Source organism: Thalassophryne amazonica, unplaced genomic scaffold (assembly GCF_902500255.1).
Source record: "Thalassophryne amazonica unplaced genomic scaffold, fThaAma1.1, whole genome shotgun sequence".
Lineage (NCBI taxonomy): Eukaryota > Metazoa > Chordata > Actinopteri > Batrachoidiformes > Batrachoididae > Thalassophryne > Thalassophryne amazonica.
The window spans coordinates 929,906-945,121 of NW_022986237.1; the positions used below are offsets into that span (position 1 = coordinate 929,906).

The 15,216-nt window shown below is 47.2% G+C and overlaps 2 protein-coding genes across 2 annotated transcripts; one reads left to right on the forward strand and one right to left on the reverse strand.

Annotated features, from left to right (window-relative positions):
- Window positions 1–7,176: 7,176 nt before the first annotated feature.
- zgc:112271 (uncharacterized protein LOC553698 homolog) lies at window positions 7,177–9,527 on the reverse strand. The gene is made up of 3 exons (XM_034165262.1): window positions 9,359–9,527; window positions 9,188–9,285; window positions 7,177–7,381 (listed from the first exon to the last, which is right to left on the reverse strand). The coding sequence occupies exons 1-3, from the start codon at window positions 9,419–9,421 to the stop codon at window positions 7,282–7,284; spliced, it is 261 nt and encodes an 86-aa protein (XP_034021153.1). The 5' UTR covers window positions 9,422–9,527; the 3' UTR covers window positions 7,177–7,281.
- Window positions 9,528–9,696: 169 nt separating this feature from the next.
- slx1b (SLX1 homolog B, structure-specific endonuclease subunit) lies at window positions 9,697–15,168 on the forward strand. Its single transcript, XM_034165260.1, has 5 exons — window positions 9,697–10,481; window positions 13,765–13,816; window positions 13,906–14,223; window positions 14,573–14,785; window positions 14,877–15,168. Exons 1-5 carry the CDS (start codon window positions 10,309–10,311, stop codon window positions 14,922–14,924), a joined length of 804 nt encoding a protein of 267 aa, XP_034021151.1. The 5' UTR covers window positions 9,697–10,308; the 3' UTR covers window positions 14,925–15,168.
- The last annotated feature ends 48 nt before the right edge of the window (window positions 15,169–15,216 follow it).

The following is a 15,216-nucleotide window of genomic DNA, read 5'->3' on the forward strand; positions in this document are numbered from 1 at the left end:
GGCTTGGCGGTCCCGACACCTCGCTGTTCCTGCAGCCAATTAACATGTAGTGAGGTCACCATAGCAACGCCAGACGGATTTTCATGTTGACTGATTTGAACTCTAATATGTGGTGCTAGTTTACAAACCTCATTAAAACAGCTTCACCCACCAGGACGTCTGCTGCCGTTTGTTTGTCAACAGGACGTCTCAGATTTCACTCAGATTTCTCTGAGAACAAGCTGGTCATATTTTGGTGGTGAGCCAGATCAAAGTGCTCCTCCTGCCTTTGATCTTATGACTTCTTTGATCACTGTGATTGCTGTGAACCTATATGTAAGACTGCTGATGAGTATAAGATGAAAACCTAAGTCTTGATTATGCCTCCTTTGGTCTCCAGATGAAAGAAAGACACCAGACACACTGCCACAAGAACAGAAACATCTTGATCATCAAAGATCACTGATCAGGATAAATGACGAGTGAAACACATAAAGGTTCACAATCAAAGATAATTAATCAGGATCAAAGATGCTCAACAACAGCATCACAGCTAAGTGATCATACATCAAGATGTAAGGTCACCAGACAGAATTAAAGATGACTTGAGTATTAAGGACCTTTCATTATTAAACTGGGGCAAAGATTACAATCACATCTCAGTGATCAGGCTCAAAGCCCAGTAATTAAGAAACAATCAAAAATGAATGAACAGGATCAAAGATCAGAGTAAAAGGACCTAGCATAAGTATAATCAAAGTTCAGGATCACTGCTTGACAGGATCAAATATTACTGATCAAGCATGAGTGAAGTGGGTCAAAGTTTAGTCAACAGGATCAAAGCCCAGTAACCAGGATCACAGATTGATGTATATAACCAAAGTTCAGACCTCTGCTCAATGATCAGGATCAAAGATCATTTAGAAAACACGTGTTTGGACAACAGGATCAAAGATCAGTAACTTGGATCAAAGGATGTATAGAATAAAAGTTCAGATCACTGCTTAACGATCGGGATCAAAGAGCTTTGATCAAACTAGTGAACTGGATCAATGTGGTCAAATATTGGTCATCAACAGAATGAAACTTGAGGATCAAAGGTCAGTCTCCAGGATCAAAGATTGGTGTATGTAATCAAAGTTGAGGAACATTGGTCACTGATCAGGATCAAAGATCTTTGATCAAACAGGAGTGAAGTGGATCATATTTTAATTAACTGGATCAAAGATAAACAACCAAGATCAAAGATATGTAACCAGTGTTACAAGTGATATGTAACAAGTTCAGAATCACTGCTTGGGGATCAGGATCAATGATCATTGAGCAAACACGTGTCAACTGGATCAAATTTTAGTCAACAGGGTTGAAGCTCACTAACCAGGATCAAAGATTGATGTATATCATCAAATTTCAGATTACTGATCAATGATCAGAATTAAAGATTTTTGATCAAACGAGTGAAGTGTATGATCCCTGAGCAGTGATCCTGATCTTTGGTTATATATACCAATCTTTGATCCTAGTTGTTGATATTTGATCCTGTTGATTAAAATCTGATTCAGTTCACTCTTATTTGATCAAAGATCTTTGATCCTAATCAGTGAGCAATTCCTCAACTTTGATAATATACAAGGATAAAAGATCATTGAGCAAATGCCTGTGAACCGGATCAAATTTTAGTCAACAGGATCAAAGCTCACTAACCAAGAGCAAAGACTGGTGTATGTAATCAAAGTTCAGATTACTGTTCAGTGATCAGAATTAAAGATTTTTGATCAAACATGACTGAACATGAACAAATTTTAAGATCAACAACCAGGATCAAAGATTGGTGTAAATAAAGTTCAGGAACATTGCTCAATGATCAGAATCACAGATCATTGAACTTTTATTAAAGTTCAGGATCACTGCTCAATGATCAGGAGCAATGGTCACTGATGACATGAGTGAATGAGTAAACTTTTAGTCAACTGGATCAAAGATTGATGTATTTAATAAAAGTTCAGATCACTGTTCAATGATCAGGATCAAATATCTTTGATCTAACATGAGTGAACTGGGTCAAATTTTAGTCAATAAGATCAAAGACTGATGTACTTAAAGTTCAGATCACTGCTCAGTTATCAGTATTAACGATCCTTGATCAAATGAACTGGATTAATTTTTACACAACACAATCAAAGACTGATTCATTTAATCAATGTACAGATGACTGCTCAATGATGAGGATCAAAGATCTCTGAGTAAACTGGATCAAATTTTAGTCAACAGAATCAACAATCAACAACCAGGATCAAAGATTGGTGTGTGTATGTAATCAAAGTTCAGATCACTGCTCAGTGATCAAGATGATTGATCAAACATGAGTAAAATGTATCAAAATATGGTCAAAGATTGGTTAACGGAATAAAACTTGAGAATCAAAGCTCAGATACCAGGATCAAAGTTCACAATTACAGATGTGTGAAGAAGATCAAAGACGAGAATTGAAGTCAGGATTTCTGCAATAGAATGAAAAAGAAAACATTATCTGGGTCATGAATGGAGTCTGTTGGATCTTGGTGAATGTAGACGGCGATGACTGCGCTCCTCTTAAAATCAACACATCTTTGATGTACGAAGTCCGATCTCAAATGTGACGCTGGATCAGATCTTCTGGCGGTTGTGGTGTGGTACCGGCGAGTTATGATGTCTAAAAGGGGCGCAAGGTTGGTTTTCATTGGTGGGTTCCACAGAGCGAGACGTCTCCTCAGCCTCAGGCCCTGAAACCTCACTGTGATGTCTGAGCCTGAGTTGGTGACCCGACCCGGGATGGTTGGTTGGGTTCCTGATGGTGGAATGAATCTTGAAAAAACTCCACCCCCTAATTTTTCAGAACCTTTAATCCTGTATGTTTAAAAAAAACCACAAACCCCTGTGGCACCATAATCTGCTGTATCCTAACCCACGTGGATGAAGATCACACGCCGTAATTCCACACTGGACCTGTTGCTGTGGCTCCTCCCACATCCACACGAGTCCATCACCACATGCCCCTCCTTCAGTCACCGTGGGTCAGATCAAAACCCGTTCAGCCCGCTGTGGTCTCAGACGGAGCCACCGGGCGGATGGACCGCAGAGCTTAAGGTAAGACACCAAATCAACGGTCAAGATTTTCTCCTTCTGCTCCAGGACACATTGTACGGGGGATACGTTGTGTTCCTGTCTCAGACATGGACACCCTGGAGATTCCTCCTCTCAGCCCGAGCAGTATGGATGTTCTTAGCCAGGCCCTGCAGGCCAGGTTCTCTGGATTCACTCGGGAGAGGAACCAGCATCACGTTCCAGCAGGTACTGACACATTCTCCGTCTTTCCTCCAAGCTTTTTCCTGAAGCGTCTCTTCCAGCTCTCAGGTCGGTGCTTCTCTGTCAGATCCACGGTGCTGGTCTCTGTGGGAGGTCAATTACTGGCTGGACTGGTGTCAGGCTGAGTTCGGTCTGCGGGACCCGGGTCCAAAGCTCAGAGCTCTGCAGGGCCGTGACCTCTGCCGTCTGGACCGGGAGTCCTTCCTGGGCCTGACGTCTGACGGTGCTGCTGGAGAGATCCTGTGGGAGCATCTGGAGAACATGCAGAGAGGTGAACCAGAACCCAGAACCAACGTGGTCCTTCAAAAGAAAAAACAAACAGCTGACCGCTAGAGTCAGGACTTAAGGGCGAGCGATCGGGATGGCAGGTCAGGATTAAAGGTGAGCAAGTCAGGATTAAAGGCGAGCAGGTCAGGACTTAAAGGCGAGCGATCGGGATGGCAGGTCAGGATTAAAGGTGAGCAAGTCAGAACTTAAAGGTGAGCAGGTCAGGATTAAAGGTGAGCAAGTCAAAACTTAAAGGTGAGCAGGTCAGGACTTAAAGGCGAGCGATCGGGATGGCAGGTCAGGATTAAAGGTGAGCAAGTCAGAACTTAAAGGTGAGCAGGTCAGGATTAAAGGTGAGCAAGTCAGAACTTAAAGGTGAGCAGGTCAGGACTTAAAGGCGAGCGATCGGGATGGCAGGTCAGGATTAAAGGTGAGCAAGTCAGAACTTAAAGGTGAGCAGGTCAGGACTTAAAGGCGAGCGATCGGGATGGCAGGTCAGGATTAAAGGTGAGCAAGTCAGAACTTAAAGGTGAGCAGGTCAGGATTTAAAGGCGAGCGATCGAGATGGCAGGTCAGGATTAAAGGTGAGCAGGTCAGAACTTAAAGGTGAGCAGGTCAGGACTTAAAGGTGAGCAGGTCAGGACTTAAAGGCGAGCGATCGGGATGGCAGGTCAGGATTAAAGGTGAGCAAGTCAGGATTAAAGTCGAGGAGGTCAGAACTTAAAGGTGAGCAGGTCAGGACTTAAAGGGGAGCGATTGGGATGGCAGGTCAGGATTAAAGATGAGCAAGTCAGGATTAAAGGCGAGCAGGTCAGAACTTTAAAGGTGAGCAGGTCAGAACTTAAAGGTGAGCAGGTCAGGACTTAAAGGGGAGCGATTGGGATGGCAGGTCAGGATTAAAGGTGAGCAAGTCAGGATTAAAGGCGAGCAGGTCAGAACTTTAAAGGTGAGCAGGTCAGGACTTAAAGGCGAGCGATCGGGATGGCAGGTCAGGATTAAAGGTGAGCAGGTCAGGATTAAAGGCGAGCAGGTCAGAATTTAAACGGGAGCGATCGAGATGGCAGGTCAGGATTAAAGGCGAGTGATCGGGATGGCAGGTCAGGATTAAAGGTGAGCAGGTCAGAACTTAAAGGCGAGCGATCGGGATGGCAGGTCAGGATTAAAGGTGAGCAGGTCAGGACTTAAAGGGGAGCGATCGGGATGGCAGGTCAGGATTAAAGGCGAGCGATCGGGATGGCAGGTCAGGATTAAAGGTGAGCGATCGGGGTGGGGCTTGTTTGAGGTCAGGACTACCCCGCGCGCACACACACACACACATCCTATAGCGCCCCCTGGTTGTCATAGCATCATTAATTATTGCTTAATCTTTGACATTTACTACGAGTTCTTCATATTCGATAATTAATGATCTATCCTTTAATTCTGATCCTGTCAGAGACGGACTCGGTAAAGGACCCTCACCGTGGACATTCTGACAGTGTGGACTCTCTGTCACGGACTGGTCCGGTCCAGGACACCAACCCAGCCCTAGGGGCTGCTGCCTTCACCTTACCGCGGACACACACCGCTGCTCGGACCGTTGTCAACGTTTACACCAGTGAGCAGAGAAACATTCGAGTCCCAGAGGGATCCGATTGGCAGGTGTCGGTGCTGATTTGTCCGGTTCTGGTCCAACAGGGCGCCGGTCCATTCAGCTGTGGCAGTTTCTGCTGGAGCTCCTGGCAGACGGCAGCTGTCAGTCATTCATCAGCTGGACGGGAAACGGCTGGGAGTTCAAACTCAGCGACCCGGACCAGGTAGATCAAAGTGACGTCATACAGGCCGTCAGCTGACGGTGTGTTTATGATGTCACAGACAGATTGATGATGTCATATCAAAGCTCAGGATGAAGCTCGTTAATCACTTGATTTCACACTTTGTTGGAGTTGATTTAACACTGCTGATTGCTCACTTGGATTTCGTTTTGTAGGGTTAAAGTTTTGTGTGGAAATGGGCGTGTCCTCTTCCAGGTCGCGTTGCTGTGGGGTCGCAGGAAGAACAAACCCAAGATGAACTACGAGAAGCTGAGCCGCGGTCTGTGCTACTACTACGACAAGAACATCATCCGCAAAACGTCTGGTGAACGCTACGTGTACCGCTTCGTGTGCAACCCACAAGGCTTGCTGGGATATCAGGCCACGCTGGACGCCGCCAGAGAGAACCACAAACCACCAAAGGCACCGCTGCTGGACACCTCAAACAACCGGTAAAGGTTCCTGAATGTCAGAGTCCACATACCACCAGCAGGGGGCAGCAAAGGTCCACAAGAAAATAAAGAACTGTCAGTGCATAGGAGGATATGGACGCACACATGTGGACCACACAAACTGCTGGAGAAACTCCACCAGTGGATCCTAACCAAGTTCAAAGGTCACATGGCTAACGGTGGCTAACGGTGTAACGTGGACATCACCAGAGTGGTGCTGCTAACAGTACAACGTGGATGTCGCCGGGGTGGCGATGCTAACAGTACAACGTGGATGTCGCCGGGGTGACGATGCTGACGGTATTTTGCTTTGTACGTGATTCCATCTTTCTGTACCCAAACATTTCTGCTTTGTTTTTCCAAATGGAGCTGGTCTGGTCAACCGGGGGCCACCAACACAACACGCTGGCACCGCGGCACTAAAGGGGTGAACCTGCTGTGGACCCAGATCCATCCTGAGAGCTTCCCCACCAGGAAGTGCTTTTAGCAGAATCCCAGAGACCAGCTGGCGTTTGGACTAATGGAACCTAATTCAGTCTTCAGTCTTGCTCACAGACTGATTCCACCGTCACTTCACGCCTCACGGCGGCCCAGCGTGTGCTGCTCCTGCAGAGGAAGCAGAACCTGTTATTTAACAGCTTTCTGGCTGATTTGTCGGCTGCTCAAACACAAAGTCTCTCCAACTTCCCTCAGCCTGTATGGGGGCGGGGGGGGACCTGGGTCCTGCTTTGACGCGTCACCGCGTTTTCTAGCATGAAACTAACTCCATACATTAACACCAAGAACCAAACTGCTGTAGAATACGAGGACTGAAGTCTTCAGAGGAGGTAACAGAGCAGGTGCAGGTCTGATCCACCACACTGCAGACCCGCCTCGGTCCTGGACGGCAACCACCCAGCAGCCCACCACCACCTCTCCAAAGTAACCCGCCTCCTGCTGCAGCCAGGTGGAGTGTGGGTGTGTCCTTCTGCAGCTGCTGTCATAAAGACCTGAAGTCATCATCACTTGCTCATTTTCACTCACGCAAAAGTCTGTCCAAACAAGTCAAAAATACCAAGGACAGTTTTGACACCTGCTCCATCATCCCTTTGTTTAAAATAATAATAATCCCATAAATTCACACAGCTCTAAAAACGACACAAAACGTTTATCTGTGTAATGATTTACACTTCGTGGCCACCGTAAATGCTGCTTTTATTTTTAAAATGTCTTGAAAAGGTTAATAAATGTGTGTGTGTTTGTATTGTTTCTTTCAACCCACATGAAATCAGCTCAGAGACAGATGAGTCACCACATGGGGGCGCTGTGGTCAATACATCCAAACACTCTAAATCAAAAGAAGCAAAGTGCAGTTTGCCAGAGTTTTATTTCAGCGGTATGAAACAGGAAGTACAGGCTGCTTTAGCTCATGATGCTGACGCTAACCAGCGTGCGGCGGACGTCCGTCACTGAGACTTGCGTTTGTCCCATTCTTCAGGTGTGAGCGTCTTCTGCTCGAAGGCGTGGATGTCCTTTAGCTCATCCGCCAGACACGCGTTCACCATCCTGACCAACAAGAACACACCGAAGTCAGGCGACCTTCAACTCCTCCTCGAATAACGCGACTAGCTGCATCTCTAACGAGAGAAATAACATGAGTGGCCACAAGGGGGCAGTATAACACCACTACTACTACTACTACACAAAGGGATTTTTTTTCCTCAAAAAATTTTCTTCACAAATATAAAACATGCGTTGTCAGCACTTTGTGTGCCACTGTCCTTCTCTTGAATTGGCCAATCGGGGCTAGGTGGGTGGTCATTCTGTGTCAAATTAACGATGAATCTGCCACCAACACTCAATTTTTTTTTAATTTGTGGGATTATTGAGATTTATGAGGGACACCCAGAACTCTCCTACTTTTGTTCATGTACTACAAATTTCATGAGACACGCTAATTGAGTTTTAGCTAATTAGCGCACACACTCGCATTTTTAAATGCCCATATCTCAGAGAATATAGCAGCTAGCGCGCTGGTTTTGGTGTTGTTTTAAAGCACTTTTCAACATCTTTGTTGTAGCATCAAAAAAGTTCCAACAAACTGAACACTGCACGAAAAGAAAAAAGATCCTTTAGCTTTCACTTAAAAGTGCAAATATGACTCAAATATTTGCTTGTAACTCAGAGGCTGTCAGAGCAACCGTCACAAAATTTTCAGGCAATGTTATCGAGAGCAGAAGCTAACTCTGACAGTCATCTTAGGAACGAGTCGGAAAACCGGCTTTCATAACGGAGGAAAAACCCACGCATGCTTCCATGTTGGAGTGCGACAGTGAACAACCCTCCCGGGTCTGGTGACCTTTCTTGCTGCAGTTGCATCAGGTCATCTTGGCGCCGTGTTTTACGCCTTTGCCAGTGTAATAGTCCTTCAAGTATCTTCAAGTCTTTTCTCCCGTCCTCGGCCACATCTCTCATTATGACAGAAAGACCGTTATTGTCCAAACACTGGATTAATTCAGTGACGCCTTCTAATGTTTTTGTAGAAACTCTGCCATCTTCACTGCCATCTGCGTCTGGCTCGTTCAGTACCGTCTCATTGAGGCCAAGCAAACTCAGGTGTCCCAAAACGTTCTCACACAACTCATGATTCTCTTCATCTCTGTCGAGACATAATCTCAGCCATCGGGCTCCACGTTCCCTCCTGGTGCTGGAATCTGTTGGCCCAGACGTCTTAGGACAAGGTCGAAAAACAAACGCATGCTTCCACGTTGGGTGTAACAGCGAACAACCACGTGCTCAGTGGCAGGTGATGCCTTCAGGTAACTTCATCAGTGTAGGAGCGTTCAACATCTAGTCTCAAATTTAACAGAATAAAAATTTGGGGGGGGGGGGGGGGGTTGAAGACTTAAACTTGTTCTTTTGGTTCACAAAAAAGAGCGTGAAGCAAGCTTTAAACTGACACCAAAACCAGCTCTCTAGCTGCTACATCCTTAGAGATGTGGCTGTTTAAAGCCGCGATGGTGCGCTAATCCATTGGAAATTCATTAGCATGTAGCTCACTCATTGAGAGGACGCGAGTAAAACAGATACGTCTCTCAGGTGGCTTGGGAATGCCTCAGAATCCCGTGGGACCAGTTACAGGACTTGGCTGGGGATAGGGAAGTGTGGGATGAGCTGCCACCACGACCCAGAGAATCGTAGAACATGAATGAATAAAAGTTGGTGTTTAGTCGTGAATCCCAGACATTCCCTAAAGATTCTGACACGTCTGCAGATTCTTCGTTAACTTGGCGCGGGATGTACAAAACATTTGAATCCTGTTTCGAATCCCGGCGTGTGGTGTGGTTAGCGGCCGGCGGCGTAGCGGCGTACCTGTGCCTGTTTAACAGTGATTTTCCTTCAAACTGGGACGACACGATCGTAACTTTGAAGCTGGCGGCGCAGTGGCTGGGTGACGTATCCTCCACTTCCTGGGTGACACATGAAAACGTATCAAAGGAAAAATAGCAACAGTGGAGCGGCTGCTTCCGGCGCGTCACCTACCACGTGCGCAGCCTCCAGCGCCGTGATGAGTTTCTCTCGGATGTGATCAGCTGTTCCTGGCATGTCTGCAAAGACACCGTTCTGACGTCACGTCAGCTCACGGCACAAATCCACGCGAGTCACACCGTGGACAGTTTGGAGCGTGTGTCGAAAACTTCACTCACCAAGCGTGAAAGCGACCACAAAACTGTCCAATCAGACGAAGCAGATGACGGCCAGGCCAATCGGATCCGCTGCCTTCGGAATGGAGGCGGGGTTTAATTTTAGAATCAGCAAATCAGAACATTAACGGTCCTTGGAAGAGCACAGCCGACATATTTGTCAGGTTCGGACTTGTTAAAGACAAACAAACGATAGCTTTGGGCTTAATGTAACCAAACGGTTTATTACCGCCCCCCCAAAAGAAAATATTTATTGCTAGCGACAGAATTTTTTTAAATCTTAGTTGTGAGTATTTCAGACGCTTAAGCGCAGGTTTCTTCAAATGCGGTTTTTTTTTACCTTCACAATATGGCGATGCTATTATTTTTGTTAGCGTTAGTACTATTATAGGTATTTTTATGTGACCTTCACTAATACATTGTTTGTTAAATATAACCTATATGAATACTGTAAAGGTGAAATTAGAAAAAACTAATTATGTTGTGTATTAAATAGAAATCGATGGTAACGTCCTTTTTTTGTTTCGTTTTAATCAGGCATCTAAGCGGCCCCCTAAAACAGCCGCCGTTCACTTTAGCTTCTGTTAGTTGTAATGATTTTCAAATTTAGCGTGCGTGTAAATATTTGAAGCGTGTCTGTTCCAGTTAGTTTTTTGTAAGAATGCAAGTACTACCGCCGATTATTTGCTCTACGTTTGACAGTCATTCTTATCTTTGCGGTTTGGCTAGCTGCGTTAGCCTAGCTTCCGGTTAGTCGCGGCGCTTTTTGTTTTTGCGCTCTTTGGGGCCATGGTGGTGGAGGTGGAAAGCTTTTTTGGTGTGTACATGCTGTACAGCGTCAATCCTAAATTCAAAGGGAGAATTTACATCGGCTTTACTGTCAACCCCGAGAGGCGGGTCGGACAACATAACGCAGGGCGGGGCAAGGGCGGAGCCAAGAAGACAAGCGGAAGAGGACCATGGTGGGTAGGAGGAGCCTAAAGTACATACCACACACAAACAAATCTGCACTTCAGAGTTAGCTTTAATTTCAAAAGGTTTGTCAGTGTCCTTTGGTGAGGTAAAGCACGGGTGTGTCCTTGGCCCGGTGAAATGTGGGTGTATCCTTGGCCCGGTGAAATGTGGGTGTGTCCTTGGCCCGGTGAAATGTGGGTGTGTCCTTGGCCCGGTGAAATGTGGGTGTGTCCTTGGCCCGGTGAAATGTGGGTGTATCCTTGGCCCGGTGAAATGTGGGTGTGTCCTTGGCCCGGTGAAATGTGGGTGTGTCCTTGGCCCGGTGAAATGTGGGTGTATCCTTGGCCCGGTGAAATGTGGGTGTGTCCTTGGCCCGGTGAAATGTGGGTGTATCCTTGGCCCGGTGAAATGTGGGTGTGTCCTTGGCCCGGTGAAATGTGGGTGTGTCCTTGGCCCGGTGAAATGTGGGTGTGTCCTTGGCCCGGTGAAATGTGGGTGTATCCTTGGCCCGGTGAAATGTGGGTGTATCCTTGGCTTGGTGAAATGTGGGTGTGTCCTTGGCCCGGTGAAATGTGGGTGTATCCTTGGCCCGGTGAAATGTGGGTGTGTCCTTGGCCTGGTGAAATGTGGGCGTGTCCTTGGCTTGGTGAAATGTGGGCCTGTCCTTGGCCCGGTGAAATGTGGGCGTGTCCTTGGCTTGGTGAAATGTGGGCGTGTCCTTGGCCCGGTGAAATGTGGGCGTGTCCTTGGCCCGGTGAAATGTGGGCCTGTCCTTGGCCCGGTGAAATGTGGGCGTGTCCTTGGCTTGGTGAAATGTGGGCGTGTCCTTGGCCCGGTGAAATGTGGGCGTATCCTTGGCCCGGTGAAATGTGGGCGTATCCTTGGCCCGGTGAAATGTGGGCCTGTCCTTGGCCCGGTGAAATGTGGGCGTGTCCTTGGCCCGGTGAAATGTGGGCCTGTCCTTGGCCCGGTGAAATGTGGGCCTGTCCTTGGCTTGGTGAAATGTGGGCGTGTCCTTGGCTTGGTGAAATGTGGGCGTGTCCTTGGCCCGGTGAAATGTGGGCGTATCCTTGGCCCGGTGAAATGTGTTTTTGGCTTTTTCCAGCCGTTGGGACCTGGACACTAAGGCACCTGTGTGCTGAGAAACGCACCAGATGGACAAACTGTCACAGCTGGTTTGAGTCTCTGTCGGTGGGACCTGAGCCCTCTGAGCCCTCTGACTTACACGGCTTCATGCAGAAATTGTTGGAAACGGATGAAATAGGATGACTGTGTTTTCCACTAATTCACGTCGCCTCATGAGCGTTCCACTGAGAAGTGAGGCTCTTCTGCAGGAGGCTTTTACAGTTCAGGAACCTTTTGACCCCAGAATCAGTCTGCTTTCTGGGGTCTCACACACATACCAAGTTTGGTAACAATCAGGCAGTTAAAAAAATGTTATTGCACTCACAAGATTTCTGTGTAGTTCACTACAGACACATTGACCTTTGACTTTTTGATTCCAATGTGTAGGCTTTTTGAGGTCAATATGTGTAATGCATAACTTTGGTAACAGTTGAGTCTGTCCAACTGAAGCAATCTCACTCAGAAATGAAATGTCCTGACTGACTGACTGACTCCCTGCACACAGTGACATCCTCACTCACTGACTGACTCCCTGCACACAGTGACGTCCTCACTCACTCACTGACTCCCTGCACACAGTGACGTCCTCACTCACTCACTGACTGACTCCCTGCACACAGTGACGTCCTCACTCACTCACTGACTGACTCCCTGCACACAGTGACGTCCTGGCTGACTGACTCCCTGCACCTTTTTGAGGTCAATATATGTAATGCACATAACAAGTTTGGTAACAGTTGAGTCTGTCCAACTGAAGCAATCTCACTCACAAATGAAATGTCCTGACTGACTGACTCCCTGCACACAGTGATGTCCCGACTCACTGACTGACTGACTCCCTGCACCCAGTGATGTCCTGACTCACTGACTGACTGACTCCCTGCACCCAGTGATGTCCTGACTCACTGACTGACTGACTCTCTGCACACAGTGATGTCCTGACTCACTGACTGACTGACTCTCTGCACACAGTGATGTCCTGGTTGACTGACTGACTGACTCTCTGCACACAGTGATGTCCTGGTTGACTGACTGACTGACTCCCTGCACACAGTGATGTCCTGGTTGACTGACTGACTGACTCTCTGCACACAGTGATGTCCTGGTTGACTGACTGACTGACTCTCTGCACACAGTGATGTCCTGGTTGACTGACTGACTGACTCTCTGCACACAGTGATGTCCTGACTCACTGACTGACTGACTCCCTGCACCCAGTGATGTCCTGACTCACTGACTGACTGACTCTCTGCACACAGTGATGTCCTGACTCACTGACTGACTGACTCCCTGCACCCAGTGATGTCCTGACTCACTGACTGACTGACTCTCTGCACACAGTGATGTCCTGACTCACTGACTGACTGACTCTCTGCACACAGTGATGTCCTGGTTGACTGACTGACTGACTCTCTGCACACAGTGATGTCCTGACTCACTGACTGACTGACTCTCTGCACACAGTGATGTCCTGGTTGACTGACTGACTGACTCTCTGCACACAGTGATGTCCTGGTTGACTGACTGACTGACTCTCTGCACACAGTGATGTCCTGGTTGACTGACTGACTGACTCCCTGCACACAGTGATGTCCTGGTTGACTGACTGACTGACTCTCTGCACACAGTGACGTCCTGACTGACTGACTCTCTGCACACAGTGACGTCCTGACTGACTGACTCTCTGCACACAGTGACGTCCTGGTTGACTGACTGACTGACTCCCTGCACACAGTGACGTCCTGGTTGACTGACTGACTGACTCCCTGCACATTGCTGTGTTCTGGGGAAAATGTCTGACTTATCAGATTTATACATTTTAATTGCAAAGATTCAGTGTAAACAAATGCAGTGCATGTGAGACATATTTGTCAGTTAAACTGGTTTGTCTGAATTAGAAACAAATTAATTTATTTCTGATGTTTGTGTAGCTGTTTAAAGCTGACTGAGTTTACTGACACTATGAACTGTAACATATTCTTCCCTGTTTTATTTAATGTTTGATATCTAAAGCTGACATTAGATTCATCAGTTTATGTTTAAATTATCCAAATGATGGAATTCATGTAATTAAAACCCATCAGCCCGTCTCGTGGGTGTAGTTAGTTCTGTGTTCGTGTACTGGTTGACTGGGCGTTTGTTCCTTGTTTTTTCTCTCTCTCTCAGGGAGATGATCCTCATCGTTCACGGCTTCCCCTCTGATATCGCCGCCCTGAGGGTGAGTCTGGCTACTGTTTTTCTTTTTTCTGTCACTGCTTCAGTTTTACAAAACTTGACAAGTCACCCCGTCTATTATTACTCTTTCAGTTTGAGTGGGCGTGGCAGCACCCTCACGCCTCCAGGCGCCTCTCCCACGTCTCTCGGCGCTCGAAAAAGGAGTCCAGCCTGCAGTTCCACTGGCGCATGGTCTCCAACATGCTGCGGGTGGCGCCGTGGTGCCGCCTGCCCCTGACGGTGCGCTGGCTGAAGCAGGAGTACAGAATGGACTTCGAGCCGAGCCTCCAGCCTCCGCTGCACATGCCCGTCACTTTCGGGAGTGTCAGAGCCAAGAAGAAGCCGGCGGTGCAGCCGGTGCAAGAGGAGGCGGAGTCTCTGATGTGTTTCCTCTGCCACGGATTGGTCAAGGTACAAAACATAAAATTTATTGAAAGTCAACCATTGAGGCCAAAGATCAAAATTGAAGCCCCCCCCCCAACTCCAATATGCACCAAACATGTCACAGTTACGGGGAGTATTCTGGAATTGCTCAGGTCAATTCCAGAATGTGCTTGTTGTGTCTGTTGACCTTCTCAGGGGTTTAAGAATTAATTTGGGCAAAAGTCAAGAAATCTGATATTTCAAGCAGTTTGGACCTGATGTGGAACAGAGTTGGGTGGATTCCAGAAGTGCCCAGGCCAGGTCAGCCGGAGGTCAATCGTTAGGATGGAAGTCAAAGTCGCTGAGGTCAACATGATGAACGTTTCTCTACTTTCAGGCCTGTGAGATGCTGAGGTGCTTCCACCCGTCCTGCGGGATGAGCAGTCACATGACCTGCCTGGCGCGGCGCTTCCTGAAGTCGGAGCAGTGCCACCTGCTGCCAGTGGAGGGCGACTGTCCGTGCTGTGGCCGCAGTGTGCTGTGGGGAAGTCTCATCCGCCATAAAAATGGCTGCTTTGGGGACCTGGAGGAGATCGCCCCTTCATCTCAAGTAAGACCCCCCCCCCCCCCCCCCCCCCAACCACTACCAGATTGCCAAAAAAAAAGAAGTTCACATTTTGTTTGTTTTTTACTTCCTGCAGAGTCACTGGGCAGATGAGCTGCAGATACGAGGACGTGAAGGTCTTTAAATTATAACAAGGATCAGCAGACGCTGAACTGAATATCTACTTTTAATATCGTTTAATAAAATAATACCAGACACATGTTTCTGTGACAGAAACTGAATACACACACAAAAAACAAATACACAAAAAGTCGCTTCAGCCTGAAAACATTTTTATGACATGAAACAAAAACCAAGTGTGTGTTATAATAAAAAAAAAAAAAAACCCTTTCCAGAGCTCACCGTGGGATAAATGTTGATCCAATACTAATAATAATAATAATAAGAATGATAATAATGTGATAAGTGAGGTTGAT